General features: G+C 33.3%; 1 protein-coding gene across 7 annotated transcripts in view; it reads right to left on the bottom strand.

The window, feature by feature from the left end:
* CNKSR2 (connector enhancer of kinase suppressor of Ras 2) overlaps positions 1 to 22,664 on the bottom strand; it is a 257,093-nt gene that overhangs the window by 129,378 nt on the left and 105,051 nt on the right. For all 7 annotated transcript variants that reach the window (XM_070501997.1, XM_070501999.1, XM_070502002.1 and 4 more), the window contains exons 6-8: positions 16,420 to 16,539; positions 10,726 to 10,785; positions 6,933 to 7,001 (exon numbers count right to left, since the gene is read on the bottom strand). In XM_070501997.1, the coding sequence (XP_070358098.1) occupies positions 6,933 to 7,001; positions 10,726 to 10,785; positions 16,420 to 16,539 (249 nt within the window). The remainder of the gene's footprint in view (positions 1 to 6,932; positions 7,002 to 10,725; positions 10,786 to 16,419; positions 16,540 to 22,664) is intronic.

Here is a 22,664-nt window from a genome sequence, read left to right as displayed (position 1 = left end):
TGTTACCAATCACTTATAGTAACTGCAGCCTTTGTATCACTGATGTCTCTGCTTCTGTGGCAAGCTGATTAAAAAACTGTGGGAATAGTTTAGCATCTTGAACATATAGCTCTCCTTCCCTTCTTCCATTTCAATATGGTATTCGGTAATGTTGCAGTCTCTGCAGGCCAAAGGTTTATTTTGGAGCTTCATGGTTTACATTCTATAGTATATGCTACAGAAAACCAAATCAAAGCCAATTTTATTTTTATTTCATCATCATTCATTGTATCTTTTAATTTCTCCAAAGGATAGAACTGATTGAGTCTGAAAGTCTCTGCTGAGAGAGATGGAGGAGGAAGACAATCACATCACAGTCAAAGGCTATGGGGGTGAATCTTTGATCATATCATGGAACCTCATTCCCCCAAAAATCAGTAACATATTTTAAAATAACCATAATAATACAGGTTTCTTGCTAAAATTTTTATAAAGATATTTACATGGGTTAAACTTTAAAACAATTTTGTACTTCCATACATTTGAAAATTATTACATTTCAGTCATTCCTTCCTATACTGTATTTATGTTCTTCTTGCAAAGACACTGTAAATATCTGCATTTTAAAATACAAAGAACAGTCCTAGTCACCAAAGCTAAGGGATGAAACAAAGCACTGTTATCTAAAAATCTCATTTATAAGAATTCTGAGAAAGAATAAAGAAAACATCTACACTTATGAAAAATATCATGCTTAAATTTAATTTAGGAATCCAAATTTAAAAAGTAATTAGGACATAACCAAAACTCTAGTATTCAAAAAGTAACATGCTTAAAAATTTATGACTTTGCTATGAATAATCTTTATAACGTCATTTATTGGTAGACATTTAACAAAGATAGGCTTATTCGAAAATACTAACAAATATTGCAATGGATGTCTATATTTACCAAAACAAAACCAAAGCATGTGTACACATGTATATATATAGCTAAATAAACAGCATTCTAAAGTTTTATTAATAAAAATTTTAGTTTAAGAACTTCTATAATGGCTGTAAATACTTTCAATGTAGAAGTTACCTTTAGAAATCATTTTATCAGAAATCTAACAATTCAGACAAAAAAGGTAGCTCAACGTCAGCTCTAAATGGGGCCATCGTGACCTCTCTCTGTCATTTCTCCCAATTTAAAAAATCCTTTAGTGCCCAGTATTAGAGTAATACGATGAGAGAAAATGTTAAAGTAATCAGTGGCTACATTACCTACAATTTTAGCCACCATGCCGATCAGAATGTTAATTTAGTGGATGAAACCTGTATTTGAATCCTAGGGCTAAATAACTTAAAAAGAATTTAAGATTATTATCATTATCTCTTGAATTTCCTATTTTTATGGTGCTCTAACGTGTTTCCCTTTCATGCAATAAATTTTTGTCTTCATCAGGCAGTTAAACGTTATCACTAATAGCCCAGCCCTACTACAGACAGCAAGTGGATTAGGCAGTTGTGACTGGCAGACTTCTGCCTTTTTGAAGGAAGAAAAGGGCTGCATTTATTGATACTGATTTGCAAATGAGTCACACACTTAATAAGCAAGAGTAGGTAAGAACATCAGCCAATAGATACATTTTAAACATACAAAATAATTACTTATAAGGAAACCTTTTTAAATTCCATGTAAAATAACTAGATGATATTAACTGTATGTTGACACTGTAAGACATATTCCAGTAATAAAAATAGAGTAACCATTTTTAAAGTAATTACTCTTTTCCTGGTGAAGCTAGTAAGAACTGCGTAAATAAGAAAGAAACAAATCAAGATGCAGAAATCTGCAAAGAAAATAAATTTAATAGGAAGTTACCATTATTAAGGCATCACACAACTTATCTCCTTTATATAAGACTTAAGATAATAAATTTTAGTTTGATAAAAGAAAAATCATGAAATATTATATTGGATAATAATGAATTGATTTCTCTAGGCAAAATACACAGTTTATATCAATACGCAGCACTTCAAAACCAGTTTCCACACATTCTCATCGCCTCCACAATGTTCAACGTAAAATAAAAGAAAAAAATCAACAATCATCTCATAAACTACCCACTTTATAAGGTAGAATCTGACAAAATAGTAACTGTCTCTTCATTTTTTTTTGAAAACAGAACAATTCACGTGTTCTGTTTTAGAATACCAATTTCTTAGAATCCTAACAGTTATTTTAGGATATTATCATAACCATTTATTAAGTAATATGTTAAAAACCATGCTAATATATTTAATCTGTACTCCAGCAACATGTGTTTACAGGAATAAGATATAGGGTGCACCAGAAATACTGCTATTGAGGTCTCAATATTTTGGGTATAAGGAATTATCAGATACTTTCTCCCTTGAGAAAGGAGAACAGAAGAAAATAGGCAAGAATAAGAAAAAAACTGAACGAGGTGAAGAATGGAGGAAAAATAGTCAAGTGAGAAGATATGAGGATGGTAAATGAAAGGAGAAAAAAATAGAATTAGAAGTGAAATCTAAAAAAGACAACAATTTAGTAAATTAAAAAAGAGAGAGAGAGAGAGAGAGAGAACACATCTGATGTTAGCCAGTATCATAGTATTGATTCCACTCAATGAGCTGCTCTTTCCTGCTGAAGTCCAGGGATGGGGTGGTGGGGTGAGAGGGAGGGAAAGGCTGGGCTTTATTGGGTCACCACACTCTCCATCCATTCTGATTCGATTAGCTTCCCCTTTGAACAAATTCTCCTTTTGTTCTGGGGCGAAAGGAACAAGAGGGTGAAGACAGAATCAAAAATGAGAGACTAGAGTGAGAATATGAGAGAGAATATAGGAGAAACCTTTGAGAATTATATAAATGAAGTTAGAATGATCTTTCCAGATGACTCATAGTCCTTCAATTTGTTCCCTTCCCCCTGCTCCTCTGCCATCACCTGCAAGTCTTGTTCAACAATGTTTACCATTTGGAGGGTAACAAAAACCACTAGCTTACAATACTCATCTTCCATCTCTCACTAACCAATGTCCAACAGCCTCACTATTTACTGCAGTCTATCTTCTTCTTGACTATCCAAACCTGGGTATGTCCCATTTCAGTAGCCTTTATAGCCACATCTATTAAACCATTTCTTGCAAGAATGCTGTCAGCAGGCTCCCAGAAGACTTTTAAAAATAATAGTGAATATGCTTTATTTACATAAAATAAAAGGAAATTTTTCCAAATGCTGGATTCAACCATCACATATGCCACTCACATATGCCAATCAAATGATATTCCTAAGAAGAAAATATCTGTTTTTAGTATGGAATTTTTAGAACACTTACATGCCAAAAACATGAAATTTTACAGATTCATTAGAAATATGCCCAAATAGATTTAATAACTATAAATAGTCTCATCAGCTAAAAAAACGTGTTAAAAGTGCATCATGAGGGCAGACTTGCTGTTTCAAACTATGCCGAGGTATCTCTCAGAGAGAGGGATGTAGTGGCAGATGAAGTGGAAAAAAATCTTGGGAGATTCCAGCAGCCTTTGAAGAGTTGGATCTTCACTGGCGGGGAAGACATGCAATAGGACTCAGTCTGCTTTGCTTGGATGTTCATGATTTTTTCTTCTTCCTACCTGGTAGCCACAGTTTCTCAGCCACAGAAGTATGTTGATTTGAAAAGCTTAAAAGCCACTTATAATAAAGAATATAGCAACATGAAAAAGGACATAAAACTTCCAGTTTCATTTCAAATAAGAAAATATATTTTTTAAAAAAGAGCAAACTAGAAATACACACATCTAATTGGACATCTTGAAGATATACCATACCAGCAATTTCAAAAAATCATTTTTGAATTCATTTGTGATTCATTCAACTTTCTCAGACTCTTAGGGAAAAATTTCAAATTGCTTTTCTATGTATTTTAAAATAAGAAAAGTTATCGGCTTTTATATTGTACATTACCACATGTAGCAGAATAAAATTTTAGAACTATAAAAAAACACTTACTGGGCTAATAACGTTCAAAATACAAGATTAAATATTACTCTTTTCATTAATGAGTCTAAACTGGTATAGAATAATATTGGCAATATCTCACTGTTCTGGTAAATTAATTACTGGATTAAAAAATAACATTAAATATGTATTTCAAATATATTAAGCTGTATTTTAATGTAACTATTATATCATAACCAACCCCTTATATCCCTGTTAATAAATATAGGGATAGAAGGGATAATTGCAGACTACAAATAATTTATACTTGTTTCAACTAATTTATCTACCTACCAAACCTGACCTTTCACAGTAACAAAACCCACAAAATTTCCATTTCACCACGTGTATATATCGTCTAGTAAGAAGTTAAAAGCACTGTAGAGATCACAATGCAAGCAACAGCAAGGAAAAGAGGGCAAAGTAAGCTGCATTTAATGAAATGTACCATTCTTGCACAAATATGCCTCTCACTCGAACACAAAGAAGAAAATCTGGTAATTGATCACATTATTAAGGAAGGCTACTTTCATGGAATTCAATGTATTTTCAGAGAATGTTTCTATTATCATCCAAAATCAATTTCTAAATTATAATAGCAGTCTGCCAAGAAACTGGACTCCAACTGGCCCAACTACTGTAGCAGGTAACAGGGAGGAAGGGAGGTTGGAAAGTTAATTTTTATTGAGCTCCTAATGTGTGCCTGGCATTGTGATAGGTGTTTTACATATCTTATTTACCTGAAGGAAAGGAGAGAGTTAGGAGTGGCAGTAAAGTTAAATTTCAACTCCATTTCTGATTCCAGTTCAGCTGATTCAGTACCCCAGTTATGTAAATACTCCCTTTCTCCTTCTCTCACACTTGGCCCCACTTAATCTCTCACTGAATCGTGAGATTTACTTGCATGATTGTTAGAATTTTTCCCCTTTTGCTTGATAATTTTATAATTTTAGTTTGGGGAGGGAGTTTGGGCCTTGAAGTCAGAGCTTTGAGTTGTGGGTGAGTTAAATAATCATTCTGAGTCTCAATTTCCTCATACACCTTCTTTGTAGAATTACTGTAAAGAGTAAATGACATAAAATGTGTCAAGTACTTAACATGATGCTTGGCACACTCTAAGAACTCAGTAAGAGTTGGCTATGGCTATTGTTATAAAAAGGCAAACTGATGCTTAAACAGTTACCATGACTCACATAAAGCCTTACATCAACTTCAGAGCAAAACACTGGAAGCAAGTTCCCCCAACCATCATTCTGTATAGTTTTCAATATTTTAGAATATTCCTGTGATGCAAAGATGTATTTACACATTCTCACAATATTGAAATATCAACAAACCATACAGATTTTATTAGTTCACTTGTAGTCTTTTACAGACTTTCATATTGATGTGATAAACATCAGAATCTTTGCTCCACCAAGAGTATCCTTTAACGCATTTCATTTTTCGTTAGAGCCTGATTTCTGTTCTCTTAGAATTGACCAACTGGAAATTGGTCCAACTATCCAACAGATGTCTTATTTGTTAAGGTGACATTGAAGTAATGGAGGCAGCATGAACTTTAGAAGAGGGAGAAGCTGCCTGTCTACTGAAGCAGCTGCTTTATCCCACTGCCCAAATCCTCATCCTAGGGGACAAGAAACTTTAGTCAGGACAAGCACTTTGTATGGTCTGGAGTAATGAGAACTTTCTCATCATCAAAATTGTCATAGTGTGGAAAGGTTTTGTCGATTACCAACATTCTGAATTAGTGTTAATCTTACACCTACGTGTTTAATTTTTTAGACTTTCATTGACTTTTATTCACTTAATGAACTTATTGAAGAAACATCATGACTTTGTAATTATCAGTGTTCAGAGCCTCTCCAAAATATCACATACTTCTCAGTTTATTCAGAGCCAAAACTGAAATGGCTTCTGCCTTAAGGCAGAATCACTGAGAAAGATCAGACCTCACAGGAGTCGTCTTAGCCCCAAAATATTGCCATTCTTTTCAAAAGTTTCTTCTATGACTAGAATATGCAAAAGCAAATTGAGTTTAGGTGCAACAGGAAATATTTACTCACTCTGAAGAGTTAGTGAGCTATAAGTAGAATATTTACCAGAAAAAAACTATTTTCTTCAAATGAGGATAATTATATTAATAATCAGATTATTTTCACAATTTTTTTAAGGCAATAAACTTTATTTTGGTAGAGATAGGAGAACAAAGTAATCAACTGAGACAGAAAATAATCCAAAATGAAAATCATACAATGTTCATTTTCTAAATCCAAGATTATGAAAAATAGCCCTTGAAAATCTACCATAGGCACAGAATGCTGCTGTCATTCTTAGCCTGGAAAGGGATTTGTGAGATTCACAGAGCATGAAAACTTTATGAACTTATTTAGTTAAGTCCAATAGTTTTAGAACTAAAACTGTAGTCCTCTTTTGGGAAATGAAAAGCCAATTCAGCTATTAAAGCTTACAATTTTTTTTAAATCAACATTTAAAATAAACCAATCTACCAGACACTTTAATGAACAAATCAATATTAAAGTAGATGAATGAATGCGTGCTGTTACAAAACATATCTACCAGGTAATTCAATAATTTGTAAAATGAAACGTAAAAGTTATATCAAGAAAAAGTTGAATTTGTACATATTGTCACTTTAATTTCTATTCTTAAATTATCATCCCAGTTCATGGGGTGTATAATGTTATCCCGTACCTGTCCATATAGAAATGCATATCTAACCTCAGCCACCACCAATATTTCGTGTTCTTTTAAAACCATGCCTTACATTCCATCAAATAAGAAGAAGAGTCATTCAGTTATTTTTTAAAAGGCTATTCAATGATCTTGTACACAAATAGGCATTTCATTTCATTGGTATTCTTTTAAAGCTTTAGCAAATCTTTATATTAGTTCCTCCCACTGACTCATAAGGTAATTATACATACCACAGTCTGATGATTAACTTGAATCACTTCATCGCCAGCATGGATTTTCTTGCACCGATCTGCAGGTGACTAAAGTTAACATAAAGGAAATGATAAAGAACATAAGTTTCATCAGTCATTTCCTCTCTCTCAAAGCACTACAATAAGTTCACCACTTTAAATTAGGTCAAGAATTTAATTATAATCCTCAAGGAATTAAACTAACAAAAGTGGTTACTAGTATTTACTATATTGTTTGTATTCTCTGTATAACTAATGACAGCAGAAATGCAAAATGATATATATTTATGTTATAAAAGACCAATATGTTTCTCAGAGCACTAAGAGAAAATGAAAATTGGTATTAACCTTTGCAAACTTTATACAGACAACTGTATTAGGCTCTACAGGCAACTGATTCAAAAACATATTTCAGAACATTATCTTTTTTAACTTTGATCCTTTCCATTTAATACAAATAATTCACATTAACTTCAGTGAATAAATATTTTCAAGTACATGCTTATGGTCAGCATCAAAGCTTTGTCAAGTGATGATCAAATCATTAATTTATTTCATCATTAATACCATCAATTCTGAATAACTGAGAAAAGCAAATTAAGAGGTGGACAGCCATTAGTTCAAAATTACATTATATAACACTCTCTCTCTAAATGTCTAATTATAAGAGCATCCTATTTCTTATGCTTCGTATAATGTAATACACTGGCAAACAAAACCACACTAAATAAACTGAAGTGTTAACATTTCTATAGGCTGTAACAATTTCATCACTTTTTTCTTTACTACCATAAGAAATTGAAAACAAAAACAAGCAAAAAACAACTTCGAAAAGCTCATTTTGACAAGTTTTATGAAGTTTTTAGGAAACTAAAATGAGATTTAAGATAGAAAGTTTTATAATATTGTAGGTATGGGTAATAAATTTAACATGCTGTTCTTTATTTTTCCTCTAGTAACTGATTATTGATTATACACATTATTAGACATTTTAATGACAATATGTGAATGGACTTTTGAATATAAAGAAAATGCATTTTCTGAAAAAATAGATTGTGTATTTATATGTGTGTTAAATTTATCTATCAAACACAACTATAAATACTGTAATAGTATTTATTAGTATCTATTGAAAGCTAAAGAAGAATGATACAGTGATGGAATCTGCAAAGTAAAATGCTACTTTTGAGACCCTGGAATAGGATTTACTTTAAAAGTGATTTCTAGTTCCTTTATTTTTTATTCATTCCCAATTTCCAATTATTTTTCAAACAAAGAAGTCTTGAAACAATATTAACCTCAATTCAACAAATCTTAAAATTCACAATAAAATTATATGCCATAGGCTCGAATTGAAGATAAGATGATACCCCACGGAATTTCAGTTATCGAAGTAATAACTCAAGTGTACGATTAAGAGGATAGTTCATCTAGGATGTGAACTCAACCCTAAGAATTGTCAAAAATGTACTTATTTCACAGCACCTTTAGGAAGGGGGCATATTACCCAATCAGACAAGTACCATGTAACAATTCGGAAAAGTTTGTAAATCATTACTTTAAGAGAGCTGTACCTATAGAGTCAGTCCCTGCCCTACTTGGTTCACAATTCTTTTTAAAGGAGGGTATGAAAGAAAAGTATCAAGGGAATGGCTCTAGTCAGAATACAAAAGAAAATGATAGTTGGTACATAAAGTTCAAATAAACTAAAGCAACTTTTTGCACAGATAAGTAGGAAATGGAGTAAGTCATATAAATTATAGACTTTCAGTGTCAAAAGAGACCTTAGAGATCATTTTGTCTGAATCTCTCTTTTTACTTAGGAGAAAACTAAGCAACTAAGGCATCGCAAAGCAAAATAACTTACCCACTTTAGTGAGCAGCTTTGCTAAGACTCAACACAAGATCTCCTAATGAGAAATGACTGAGGGTACCAAAAATAGTAACATAATTTCAAGAAAAAAGAAGAATTAAATGATGAACTATTAATATATGGTTCGTATCTAAACTACACACAGAATCAGTCTTTCTTTGATCACTCATCCATTTAACAAATATTACTGAGTGATTAATATGAGCAATGCATTATTTTTTTATAGACCCCAGACAATATAGAAAGATACGTTCCTACGAATTCTTCAAGATATAGTTCAAAATCACCATTTCTGTGATTCCTTCTCTGATTTCATTTGGCAGCATTTACCATTTTTTCCTTTGTCCATCTAAACAAATTTCACTACTTGTTTACACAGATAAACCTCTATCTGCACTCCTTAGGGGCAGCAAGCTAGTTTAATTAAAAAATTCTTTCAAGTACAACTGAAATTTCACAAGGTTGTAAACTATCATAAAACAAACAAACAAACAAAAATTCTTTCAATACTCAACCCCACACCTGGAACACAGCAGACACAAAGCAAACGTTTGTTAAAAGAACAAATGAATAAATAAATGATCAGATGAAAGTACAAATAAATGAGAATGATCAGTGACAAGAGTATAGTTTACAGTATCTTACTGCATTTAAAAATTTTAAATAGTTGACAACATGCATTTAACTGATATTCTTGATCTCATATAACTCTCATATTTAATACCAAATATAAGCCAATACAGCAATCCAACAGCAATGTATATCATGTGTTTCACCGTTCATAAGACACCAAGAAAAGCAGGGGGGAAAATATCAATAAATGATTATAGTAATAGGTGAATTAGATGAAGAGAATGTTGATTTTTTTGAAGGAAAATGCTGGTAAGATGTTGAGATCAATAGTAACTTGAGATTAACTAATTCCACCTCAGTCTTCTTGGAAGGAATACAGCATAAACATGCAATTTGTCAGAATTTCTAAAAGAAAAAAAAATTCAAAGCTCAGCACTTGCTTAAAAGAGTAGGATGGAAATCTGGGACAACCAAATGGAGGAATAATGGATTATGCTTTTCAAATCTATTACATTGACTGTGTTAATGCCCAACACAATCACTTCACATTTCTGTAGCTCTTTATAGCTTAGTCTTTCACCTTTATTAACTTATTTGATTTTCATAACAACCTAGTGAGATATGTAGTGCAGATGATATTACCTCCAGTTTATAGCTGAGGAAACCAAAGCAATGAGAGGGTAAGTGACTTGCCAAAAATTACACTGCCAAGGCCTGGAGACTCTGACCTACTGCTTGCAGTGGTTCTCAAACTTCAGTAAGTCTCAGAATCAACTGCTAAAACAGAATCTCTTATTAAGAAACAGGCTGGTCTCCAGAGTTTCTGATTCAGTAGGTTTGGGGTGGGGCCAGAGAATTTGCATCTCTAAGTGCCAAGGGAGGCTGATGCCGCTGGTCCAGGGAGGGATCTCACTGTGAAAACCACTGAGCTATACCATGCTGCCCCTCCGCTGAATTATACTGCAAGTATTCAGAAAGCCTGACTTATCTGATGTTTCTTTCCTATGAGTTAAGTTTCTTATTATAACTAAACTATTTGACAGATGCAAACGGATTCTTTTTCAGATGTCACAATAACTTCTCATGAACCAGAAAATACTTAACAAAGACAAATCTCTGGCAATGAACAGAAAACATCTGATTTACTTTAAGTAAATAGCTATTCTAAATCAAATAACATGACTGAAATTCTCCCAAAACTACCACTTACTAACTCAGTATGTCTTTTTAGTTTTATCTCCTAATCTGTTCGTGTCCTCAGAAGTCAACCTCAACTACACGAGATACATAAATAGTTTAACAATAAAAGGAAAAACATATCAAAATCTGAAATGTTGTAACACTTACATTTTCTGTAGTTCCAGTTATTACATGGAGGCCATCATATGTTGATTTAATATACATACCCTAAAAAAAAAGACAGCATCAGAAAAAAAAGTGAGGCAACTGAAATGTTTTCAAGTATGTTATAACCTCATCTACAAAAAAGCAAAATAAAATTATCCTATCAAATTAAAATTGCCACACACCCCAGGGATGAATCTATGATCAATAATGATGTCTTTAAACTGCTAAGAAATTCCTATCTGAATATTCTGGTTTCTAAAGTTTGCCTGAAGAAGCCTGTACTCAGCTTAATCAAATAACTACTTGATAAGTGAACTGCCTATGAAACTTATAAAATGCAGCATAGTAATTCAATATCCTGAAGAAAGGACACACCTCACTCCCCACAAAATCCATACTATGTATTCTGCAGCAAAATAAGTTATGATGGGAAATTCAAATATTGCTATGTTATTAGCTTGATACATATTACACAATAAAAAGTAAGTTCCTGATTTTTACCTACAAAAGTGCTTTGCATTTAAAAATATTAATTTCAAAAAGAATTAATTTTAATGAACTTGAAGTCTGAAATATAAAGGATTTAACAATAACCACAATATCATTTCAGAAAAAGCCTATATTTAAGCACTTATGTAGACAATTACTATAATGTTAATTTCCCATACCTTTATGTTAATTCCATATTTAGACACTTGAATGTACATGTGTTTTCAACAAAAATAACTAAGTAAAAAAAGACAAGAAGCACTAAAGTTCATGGTATGGAACTGTTAAGAAGTCATTGGGTAGGTTTTAATTCTGAAAAGTCACTTCAGTAATATCCTATGTCTAAAATGTTGGTATTAGTTCCAAAAATGGCTGAGACTGGATTTTTAAAGTAAAACAAAATGAGTGTAATTTTAAAAGATGTTCATTTACCTGTAAACTCTAGTTTCTTAAATGAAAGCTCATCACTTTATATAAAATAACTAACATTAACAGAAGTACAAACAGAAATTAAGAAACTGGCCACTAGTTCTTGGCTAACACCATATGGCAATATTCAACCTTACACTGGTGGCAAGGGCATAACATACTTACCTTTGAAGTTAATATTTATTCCATTATTCACTGCAAGGTAAATATAATGGTGCTATTATAGAACTTAAAAGAGGATAAGATCCTTGCAATGATTTTCCCCTCAGGAATTAACAAAATGACATCAAACACAGGATCTTAAAGTATATTTGCAAGAGCTAAACACCTAAATTTTGTCTTACCTTTTTTTTTTTACATAGAAGGATTGTGAGAGGATAAAGTGGAAACATACAGCGAAAGAAACAATATATATTGCTTGGACATACAACACAATCATCACTCATTATTACCTATCACCATCATCGCTAACATCTGTTTGTTACAATGTGCCAGGGATTGTTTTAATTGTTTTACATTTATTTCACAATAGTCTATGTGGTAAAAATTATCATTACGTCGGTTTTAGAGATAAGGAAACTGAGGCACAGAGAGGCTGGGGAGTCTGCCCAAGATGGTGAAGCCAGGTTTCAAGCCCAGGCAATCTGACTCCAGACCAGACTCTCAACCATTAGGCTACTGATTATCACTTTATTAACAGTTAGGAGAGTTGTGCACCTTCACTTTTCTTATTAAAACATAATATTTGGCAATGTAGATATTAAAGTTAAACATTCACTCTTTACCATCTACTCTAAAAGACTAAGACCTCTTTAGCACACATGTACCACGTGGAATGTGGTTATAAAGAGTAACCTGGTTTGATATTTTACAAATTTATTTTAATCACCCATCTCTTCTGACAACTGTAAGTAGAAGTTCATTATATTTCTCGCCACACTTCTTTCAACACTGTGCATTACCAATTAGGAATTAAAGTGTTTGACAAGAGCTCTAAATAATTTCATAAATGATTAGGTCATAGAAAAAGTCTAGTATCCTAAGATAAATGCTTAGAAAAGACATTATAGTCATGGGGTTAATAAAAACTCATAGAGATAATCTAGTTATGACTCTGTAAATAAAATGTGTAATTACTGCACATACCAGGAACTTCAAAAATGGCACTTGTAAGCTAAAGCAAGTATCTCATCATTATTTATATAGAATTAAATGTTATATAATTTATATTAAAGCTAATTTTTTCAGATGGATAAAAACAATTTTAAAATGCTTAAGTAAAGAAGGATCTAGTTATGCATACAGAGCTCAATTCTAGCAATTTCATAGTTATGAGCAACAGGATAGAAAGAAAGCAAATTTTTAAAATGCCACAAGAAATGAAGATATTTAGTTTTACGCAATATTTTCATTTCTAATCTCAATAAACCATTTGTTTTAACTGACTTTAATAATCAAAACTGACTTCTTCATCCTTTTTATCTCCCTCTGGCAGTACTAATGAGAAAAATGGCCAAAAGTCAGGCACCAAAAGAAAGTAAGAAAAGAAGCAAGTTGCTTGGACAAGTTTTAAACTAATCATCTTCTGAATAATGAAGAGTCCACAGAAACACATCTGATCACTTGTGCACCTCTGAGAAAGGGTCAAACAGCAGGAGGACATGTAATTCAAATGGCTCTTTTTCTGGAACTGAGACAAATCTGGTGTTCCATTTCATGAAAACCTTCATTCTTCCTACTTTTTTTTTTTTAAACCAATTAATTAATTCTGGACTTGCCTCGAACAGCTCCCTCTTTCCTGCTCCACTTGCCAAAATGACATTTGCTTCACTCTGTCTCCAAATGTTGGTTAACCAACAGGAGCCGAGGCAACCTCACAGGCAAGTCAATGGAATAAGGCATATTTGGAGATAGTCCAAGTGCCTAAATAGTAAAAGAACTCTCTGAGACCAAGAGGCTTCTCCAAGGATGCCCCCTAAGCCCCTTCCTCTCTGTTCATCTCTTGGCTCTGATCTAGTTTCATATGTTCCAATAGCTCTCATTATCCTTCATTTAATTTTCTGCTAATTATTGTTGTGTGAAAAGCATTTTAGAAACTATTTTCATGTTTTAATCATAACTAAGCACATTTCCTACCATTCTTTAGAATGGTCAGGACTTTCAAAACTAAGAAATTCTAGGAGATTTGGCTAATTCGGGAGAAAGCTGATGAACAATCTATCCTGTTTATCCAGTGGAAGAACAAAGCAGTTACCGTTTGCCTATGAGAGACGTTGTGTTTTGAAACTGGCAGAAGATTTTCTACAGACGTTTTAAGCTAATTAAATTTCATTAAAGCTTAGTATCCTCTCACCTCTTTCTAGTTCTTTCCTTCACTTACCATTTACACACTTCCTATGGCTAACTACATGCTAAAAGTTACCAAAATCCTCAAAGCTATCTATTTCAAATGTGACTGACTAAACTTGCTTAAAGGTGACTGATTTTTAATATGATACCTTGAAAAAGTCACATAAAGTTTCTATCTCCCCTCTAACATGAATCACAAGAAATAGTTTTATACTTAATTCTTTTTATTAATATTCAACATTTTAGGTTTTTCTTTTCCTCCCCTGGAAATATTTTCCCAATGAAGAATTACTGATGGTCCTTTAAAAAAGGGATTTCTCTAGGTACTTCCAGTTTTAAAGTCATCGTCCTAAACTCACACCCCTCTTTAGCAATTCCAATTTTAAATGTGGGATAATAGAACAAGCTTTTTTAAGAAGTACTTTATTTAGATTTACCTGGACTCAAACTCTGCCACTACTGTGTATTACCTCTATATAATATAGGACAAATTGGTGAAGATCTGTGATTCCATTTTCTCATTTGCAAAATGAGAAAATACTCTATAGAGTTGTGAAGAAAATACCTGGTAAATGATAGGCACTCACTTCTTTCTTTTTCTCTTTCAGCTCTTCCCCAGACTAACCAAATCTGGTTCTTAGCATTTTTAAGTTCGTGACTATTCCAAAGATTAGACCCAGATCTATCTCTTTCAAATTTAAAAAATAAAAGACCTTTATTTAAAAACATCAAGATTTCATAAAGTGCATTAGTTAGCATTGTGTTGACTCACTTCAAACGGTTATTTTTTTCCCATGATTTCAGTGGAAATTAGAGGAAAAGATCAGGCTCTTTTCTCAGAACAATACCGTCCTCAGAACTGTAGACTCAGAGCTAGAGAGAGCTTTAAGGATGATCTGGTCCACCCCTTCCTGCCCCCAACATTCTACAGATGAAAATATCAAGGCCCCCATCTTGCCCAGATCACACAGCTATAGTTTATGTACATGATTTGTATTCAGGTGTCCTGACTCCTAGTCTAATATAACATAGTATTAGTTCAGAATTTCCCACTCTACAAATCATGCTTAAAGAAATTCCTTTCCTTTATAACTACTGAAAGGGGAGATACAGAAAGAAAAAGCTTTAATATTACAGGTTGAAAGATGTTTTAAATAAAACTGGACTTTGTAAAGGTAACCAAGAGGAATTTAAAACTGTAAGAATTTAAAATCCTAAGTATTACTGCAAATAAGTTTCTAAATGTTAGAAATAAGCTCTTAAAACTAATCAAAGTTAGATACAACACTTACGGGTTACAATGATGACATACTTGCTGGCTACGTCTGAAGTGCTGATTTCCATCTTCCCAGGAAAACAATAATAAAAGCCACAAAAAGCTCAAGGAACTATGGTTACCCAAAAGTAATTTTCCAAATATGAGGAGAAAAGACACTCTATCGACTAGATGGCTTCAAAATGAAAAGCCACTGACTGGTGGCTGATGAAGGCTTTACCCTCTAAAACATTTATATATATACATACAACTGAAGAAGAAAAGTCACATAAAAAGTTAAACCTGCTTAGAGGTCTTTAAGATTATCTGAATCAAATTATTAATCCAAGTTTCCAAGATTTCTATTTTCTAAAATATCATTAATGGTATTCTTCGAAAATTCAACTACAGGGAGAAAGCAGAAACAGTGCAGCATCAAACTAACATGTAATAGTTGTGTAGTAGGTAAGATGTTCTCTAGCCAGTTTCTTGTTTTTTGTCTCTCCCTCATTAATATTAATTTTATATGCTTTCTTTCTAGAAAAGTATTAAAGAATAAGTTCTCACTTGGGTTAAGTTTAGAACCAATACAATTTTTAATCAGGTGAACAAAATATTGAAGATAATTATCTTTATTATTACATAATAAAAAAATACATCTCATAGATGGTAGCCTAGTGTTGGCAATATTCATCATCTGCTTATTCACCCTTATAAGAATGGATGTGAGTTATAAAGAATATTGAGTTTATTTAGCTTACACAAACTAAGGGAAGAAAGACCTATTAAAAACAGAATAAACCAAAGCAAAGCAAAACACCCACTTGCATAGGCAGGTAACATTGTGGATCTTAATATAAAACTTTTAACTTAAACTTCCTTTAAACCTAAGGAACTTTGGTAGGGGGTGAAAGAACGTAATAAAAGGTAATTTATTACCAAAGTAAACAGGATAATTCAGAAATCACCATTTTAATTGCTCTCATTTTCATTTATCTTCATAAAACTTCTTATCATGACAAACTCCTGCTACCTTAACTCCTCTAGAAAAAAATACCAAAATGTTCAAAGTTCATTAAAATTCATGGATTCCCATATTCGGAGGTTGCTTTGCCCACATTATTAGCTGTCCACTCAGGAATAGTGGCTTTCATAAACTTAGTATCTCTTACCAGCCCTTCACTTGGTTTGATGTTTGCCAGCTGAATCACTTCCAGGTGGGCAGACTGTGAAACAAGAGGATCTGATGACAGGGATATGATGTGGTCACAGACTCCAGAAAGAGTTTTACACTAAAAGCAAAAAAAAAAAAAAAAAGGAAAAATCATGGTAAACACATCTTGTAAGTAATATATAAATCATTTTGTCACAACCTTCCTTTTTACAAGGAAAAATAAAAGAAACAGTAGAAGAAAGTAGTTGGCATTTTATTCTATAAAATCTATATAAAAAAGGTATTCAGGTGAAAGAAATAGAAACACATACAACACATCTATATTCTATATTATGGAAAAGAGCTATACATCCAAATAGTCAAGAAAGTTATGGTATGTTTTGTTTCTATTATTTGACTCATCAGACCTAAAATAAAATGATTGTTTCTGAACAATCTTAATAATCCGAGAACTACTAGATAACAACCATCTTATTGAATTGAATTCAATAAGTTCAAAAACCTTGACGTCTTTTATTTCAAGATCAGAAAAGTTAAAAAAAAAAAAATCCAGCCAAGGCCCAGGGAAGATGACTCTCCCAAATCTGCTGGGTGAATTCCTCCTACTTACTCATCTAGACTTTCTTGCTCAAGGTTACCTTTGTATAAAGTTTCCCAGCTCCTCGAGGCAAAATGTGGCACTCCTTCAATCCTACCTTCTCAGCGTTCTATGAACAGTCTAAAATTGTAGGATAATTCTGAAGCCCTCTGAGGCAGGGACCATGTCCTACTCATCTCCGACTTCTCTCCCTCCCCCTATCCCCACCCACCACCCACACCAGGTAGACAGATCCTGGAACATATAAGGCACTCAATACATATGAGTTAAATGAAGAGCAAATGAGCTTTAACAATCAGTGGAGTGGCTTCACTGAGGACAGAAAGCTAGTGCTTCAGTTAGGATAAATCCATTCGTGCTGATATAGAATTGATTTAAAATATGTTACATCCATAATGGTATGTTTTGACTTAGACATGGTCAAATCATGAAGAAAGTAGAACATAAGTGAATGAAGCTTGGAATATACTGTCCTAAAATATGCTGGCCCTTAAGATGCTTCACAGACTCTCATTGTACTTAGTGAAGTCTGATGTCCATCATTTGAGGTTACTTGTTTTTCTTGCCTTAACTGTAAGAGGAGCTATTATCTTGCAAGAATCAAGCTATCTTCCATCTCCAACATGTTACATTTGTTCTGTGACCACTGCATTACTCTATCATAAGGGAGACAGTTTCTGCCTGGTCAGGTTATGGACTTTTTATTTGCTGCATTCTGTACCGGGCTCAGCTTCTAAAGACAGAAACCACCAGGTTAAATTTCCCTCCCTAATCGCACTTCTGCTTTTCACATCTGCTTCTCAAGACTGCACTTTTATTGTGGCTATCGGCCCCTAACGATGGACATTAGCTAGCATGATACCAATATCCATGGAAAGAATATGGGCTTCGTTGGTATGAAGACAGATGTGGGCAATCACCACACTGCCAGTTACTTGCTCTGCGACTGTGAATAACGTATTTTATATCCTTGAGGCTCAGTTTCCTCATGTAGAAAATGGGGCAATAAAAATTACTTTATATGGTTTACATGACCGATCAGGATAACGCATAAAAAAAGACACTAAATAAACGCTTATTCTCCCCCTGTTGCTTTCTCTATCCTCAAAGGGCTTAATTCTTACTCATGGAATCAATTATCTCATTATTCTTAATTACATGGCCTTGTTGACCATCTTACAATGACCAGTAATCATACTGCCTGCTCACGATGGAGAGTTCCCATCTCTTTACTTTCTCCGATACAATGAAGGTATTTTCCCTGAAGAGCTGCTAAGCAAAGTGCCAACAGGAAGACCACCTCCCAGAAATAGGGAAACCTCCAGGGCCAGCTTGTGTGCAGTCGCACAAGGGCTGCACTCAGTATTATGCTCTGCTGTGGCTGTCTTGGAATTCTCAACTGTTTTTGAACAAGGGGCTCAACATTTTCATTTTGCACTGGGTCTCACATATTATGTAGCCCATCCCGGGACCCCAGTCTCTGTGTCTGTGTTTTCTTTTTAAATTCCTCTTAAAGATATTTATCAGCAGCCATGGAGAAAAGGACAGAACGGCAGCAGTTAACATACAAAACCTGGCTGCAGTTCACATTACTGCTGTTTGACAGGAAGAAAAACACTTTGGGGCAGACTTAACCCTTTTAACTATTCCTTTCCTCCCTATTCCTTTCCTCCCACATGTGATTACATTTTCATTCTTATTTTCTCTTTATCTCAAGGGAGGAGATGACATTGTTAACTTTAAAGAGTTTCTACATAGGATACTTGGATTACATGATAATCTGAACGTTACTATAAGTCAGTATGCTAAAAAGAACCCTTTGTGGTTTCTACAAATTGAAGCATATTTCAAGATTCCAATGTATAAATAAATAGGAAGGTAATGGAGGTATATAAATGGCTCAACATGTGTGCATTACAACATTCAGGGCCTCATATACACACCGGTAATGAGCAAAGTAGCTCTTCTATTTGGGCATTGGAAGCACTTAGAAGTGGGGTAGGAGGAGGGAAGGCAGAAATACTAGACGGTAGACGTTTTTACCAAAAAGAAAATACCAATTAAATCCACCGTATTAAGTTGTAAATCATTTTTTCAGATTCTTCTTGAGTAATTTTGTTTGCCAAATGCCTGCTATGTGCTAAGTCTGCTGGGAATACAAAAGATGAGGAAAACACTGACTTTACCAGCAAAGCTATCAGGATTTAACAGATTAAAGATCTTGAAAAAAATAATAGAAAGACTTAGAAAAGAAACTCTACTAGAGCCTGCTGCCTGTTTTAGAGATAATGTACTAGAACCTTCATATTGCAGCATTTGGCACTTGACTAAATAAGCCAATTAGAAGGGGTATAAAATGGCCTGGCTTTACCCGCTAATTCTACTCTCATTATTGCATCATACATCAAGCCACTGCAGGAAACCACTTTAAGAGTACTATGGCAAAGATTCAGGGAAGTTAACACATTCCTGTAAAAAGTAAATTTGTTCATTCAGTAAAATCGTTTGATATTATGTTATCATTTTAAAATACAGCATTATCTATTGCTACCTGACAGTGTACTCTAGAAAAAGAAAACTATAATATAGCAAGAAAAATACATTATTATAAGTTAACATCAACCCTATAAGAGCACCTACTAGGTGTCTGGCACAATGCTAACCAATTCATATTCGTGATCTCATATATTCTTATAACAACTTCCTGAAATAGGTATTATGATAGTCAGTTTAGCAGATGAGAAAGCAAGACTAAATAAATAGATCAAGGTCACTGCCTGGGCAGAAGAAGGACTTAAATTTTTAATCGTTTTGTGCTTGTATCTCTTATTTCAATCTTTAAATCTCAACTTGTTTTTGATCAATTTCATTTTGTATTGTTTAAAATCAATGTCTGTATACAATAGATGTTATATAACACATTTAAACTACACTGTATAATGAAATATAAGGCGAGCCTGCAAGTGTTCTTGAAATTTAGAATGCAGTTTAGTTAAGGAGTAGCAGATGTGAGACTGTGAAAGACACAGCTCACTGGGAAAACTTAAAGCAATTTTAGCAGCAAAAGGACAACTATTCTAGCTAGAATATGACTGGTAACCCCTTGTATAAAGGAGATTCTTCTGCTATTTTGCAATATTTCTACTAATGGATTTTAAATTCTATTCATCGTTGGTTCTAAAAACAGAAGGAAAATTTTGAAGCTAAAATTATAGTAAATAATATGCCTTTAATAATGCTAAAGGGAACATAAAATGGCAACGAGTATTATAACTGACCCTGTGGATTCTGTTATAAGCTATTGAAGATGGTGACAAAGGATTAGAGACTGAATAGCAGTTAACAGACTGGGCTAGCTATGACTTAAGAACCTTTTAAAACAGAAGAGTGTCATGGGCCAGACTGAATGGTGTTGTGATTTTTCCCTCTAGTTATGTTAATTTCAAATGTGAATTAATATAATTAATAGAGCATATTCTCAACATGAAATGGAAAGTTTTCATATTCTGTTCTATATACATACTACTTTACATGTATTTGCATATATATATGTATGTATGGCTAGTTCACCCAAATCTAAAATTTCTAAAGGGAAAAAGATCTGAGCACAGCATGTTGAGTATAAAATAAGTAATGGTTTTAAAACAATTGCAAAAGCCACATTTTAGTCATTGTGGAGATTTAAAAAACAGCAACCCCATGTTAATATACTAACCAATAACAGCATTCTTTCATTATTGCTAAGTTTATCAGACTCTTTTTAGATTAATATGTGAAGTTTCAGCTATTGTATTTTAAAAAGGAAATGGAGAAAGTGTCTAAGTACAAACAATAGTGAAAAGCTAAGGGATAGGAAAGAGGTCTTAATGATAGCCTCCATAGCTTGGGAGCGTACTCAGACATGATTGGGCTGCTTAAAATATCTTTATTTATGTTTTTCTAAGTAAGTGGAATATCGGTCAGTTATTCTTCTGAGTATATTGAAGGAAATGAACGGAAGTATCTTTAGACTAAAAAATCAGAAATTCATTTGACATAAGAAAGAACTTCAGACTCATAAGCTTAACAAAAGGTTTTACAAAAGGAAAGTTCTACTTTGGGGTATATACATAAATACAAGGGAAAAGAGTATAAAACCATGATAAACCAAGAAAACAACAAACAAATGGATAAACATTTTAAGATGGCAACAGTGAGGTGAAAGCTACAATTTAAGTACAGCTTAAATACTTCAGGTTTATTATCAATAACATGGAAAAATAGTAACAAAAGTTTTATTTTGATAAATACCATGTACACATTAAAATAGTTATTAATATAAATAATATTTCAATTAAAATAGTGTAGAGGACAGAGTATGTTTTTATTTTATTGTTTGGCTCATATACTAATATAATTCAATATTATAAATCATACAACCCTGTGCCAATTTAGGATAATATTTACATTGTATTTGGTGTATAAGAGATGCTTCATTTTTATAAAATAGTACACATTTATTCTGTTACTAAATTGTGAGAACTCTAAATGATATACGCTTCATTCAGAAATATAGTATTCTTGGTATCTTAGTACTTATCAGATCTCTGTTGAGCTAGCAATTTTGTACTTCGAAATATCATGGTTCCCTAACGAGACACAAGGAGTAAACTGTCATAGGTAACTGGGAAAGAGTAAAATTCACAAACAGAATTTAAATTAGTATTCAAAAGCATTATTCTATATTCATATTCCTCAACACAGGAAGAATTTCTTGCTCATTTGAGTAAAGAGAATTGAGCAATTTTTTAAACTTAAAAAATAGAAAAGAATAAAATTTCAATTTAATCCAATGTAAAAATTGTATCTGTATACAGCAAACACTGAGAGTTTCAAATAGCCTCAGAAAGCAACTATAGTTGCAAATAAATAAAGGACATATAAACTTCATTTCAACAAGGTCTAGAAAACTTTGCAATCCCTTTAGGTTTCAAACTCTGATGATGTGGGAAAAAACCACAAAAATAACAATTAGCAAAATGAGAAGAAACCACCACCACCATTAAGTCATTCATTAATTCAGCAATCACTGAGCATCTGCTACATGATTCAAAAGCCAACTACTATGCTCAAGGATTTCACAACCTGGGACAGCGTTTCTGGTAAAGTATTTGGCTTTGTCCTTAACAACACTGACATGAAGCCTGCTGCCCTTGTGTTCCTGATAACAGAAAAGAAACAATAACACTTTAAAATAATGATCATCTAAGAATGATGAGGACAGTATCAAACAGTGAGAGAATATCAGTCCCCAAATTATACCTGTTTTGATGAGCAAGAAGTGGACCCATGACACTTCCAACCTACTTCCAACTACTACCCTGAGACATCCATCGGTCTGAATTGAAGTTGGAACAAGAGGCTCCACCACTCCTCTGATTTTTGATAGGGAACTAGTCAGCTGGAAACCAGAACTAGATCTGAGAAAATATCCATTCTATTTGCCTGCTCTCTAAGGGCCAGGAAACAGAGCTAGGGAGGCTTGCAGTGGCTCCCAAGGCAGATGAGCAAGCACTCATTAGAGGGCATGCTACTTTCCAGACTCAAGATTAATAAGGGTCTGGACATACTAGTGGCTCAACAAAGATATAGGTTATTAGGAAAAT

The sequence above is a fragment of the Equus asinus genome, chromosome X (assembly GCF_041296235.1).
Source record: "Equus asinus isolate D_3611 breed Donkey chromosome X, EquAss-T2T_v2, whole genome shotgun sequence".
Classification (NCBI taxonomy): Eukaryota; Metazoa; Chordata; class Mammalia; order Perissodactyla; family Equidae; genus Equus; species Equus asinus.
Note: the sequence above shows the minus strand (reverse complement) of the source record. Positions and strands in the feature narration are given on the sequence as shown.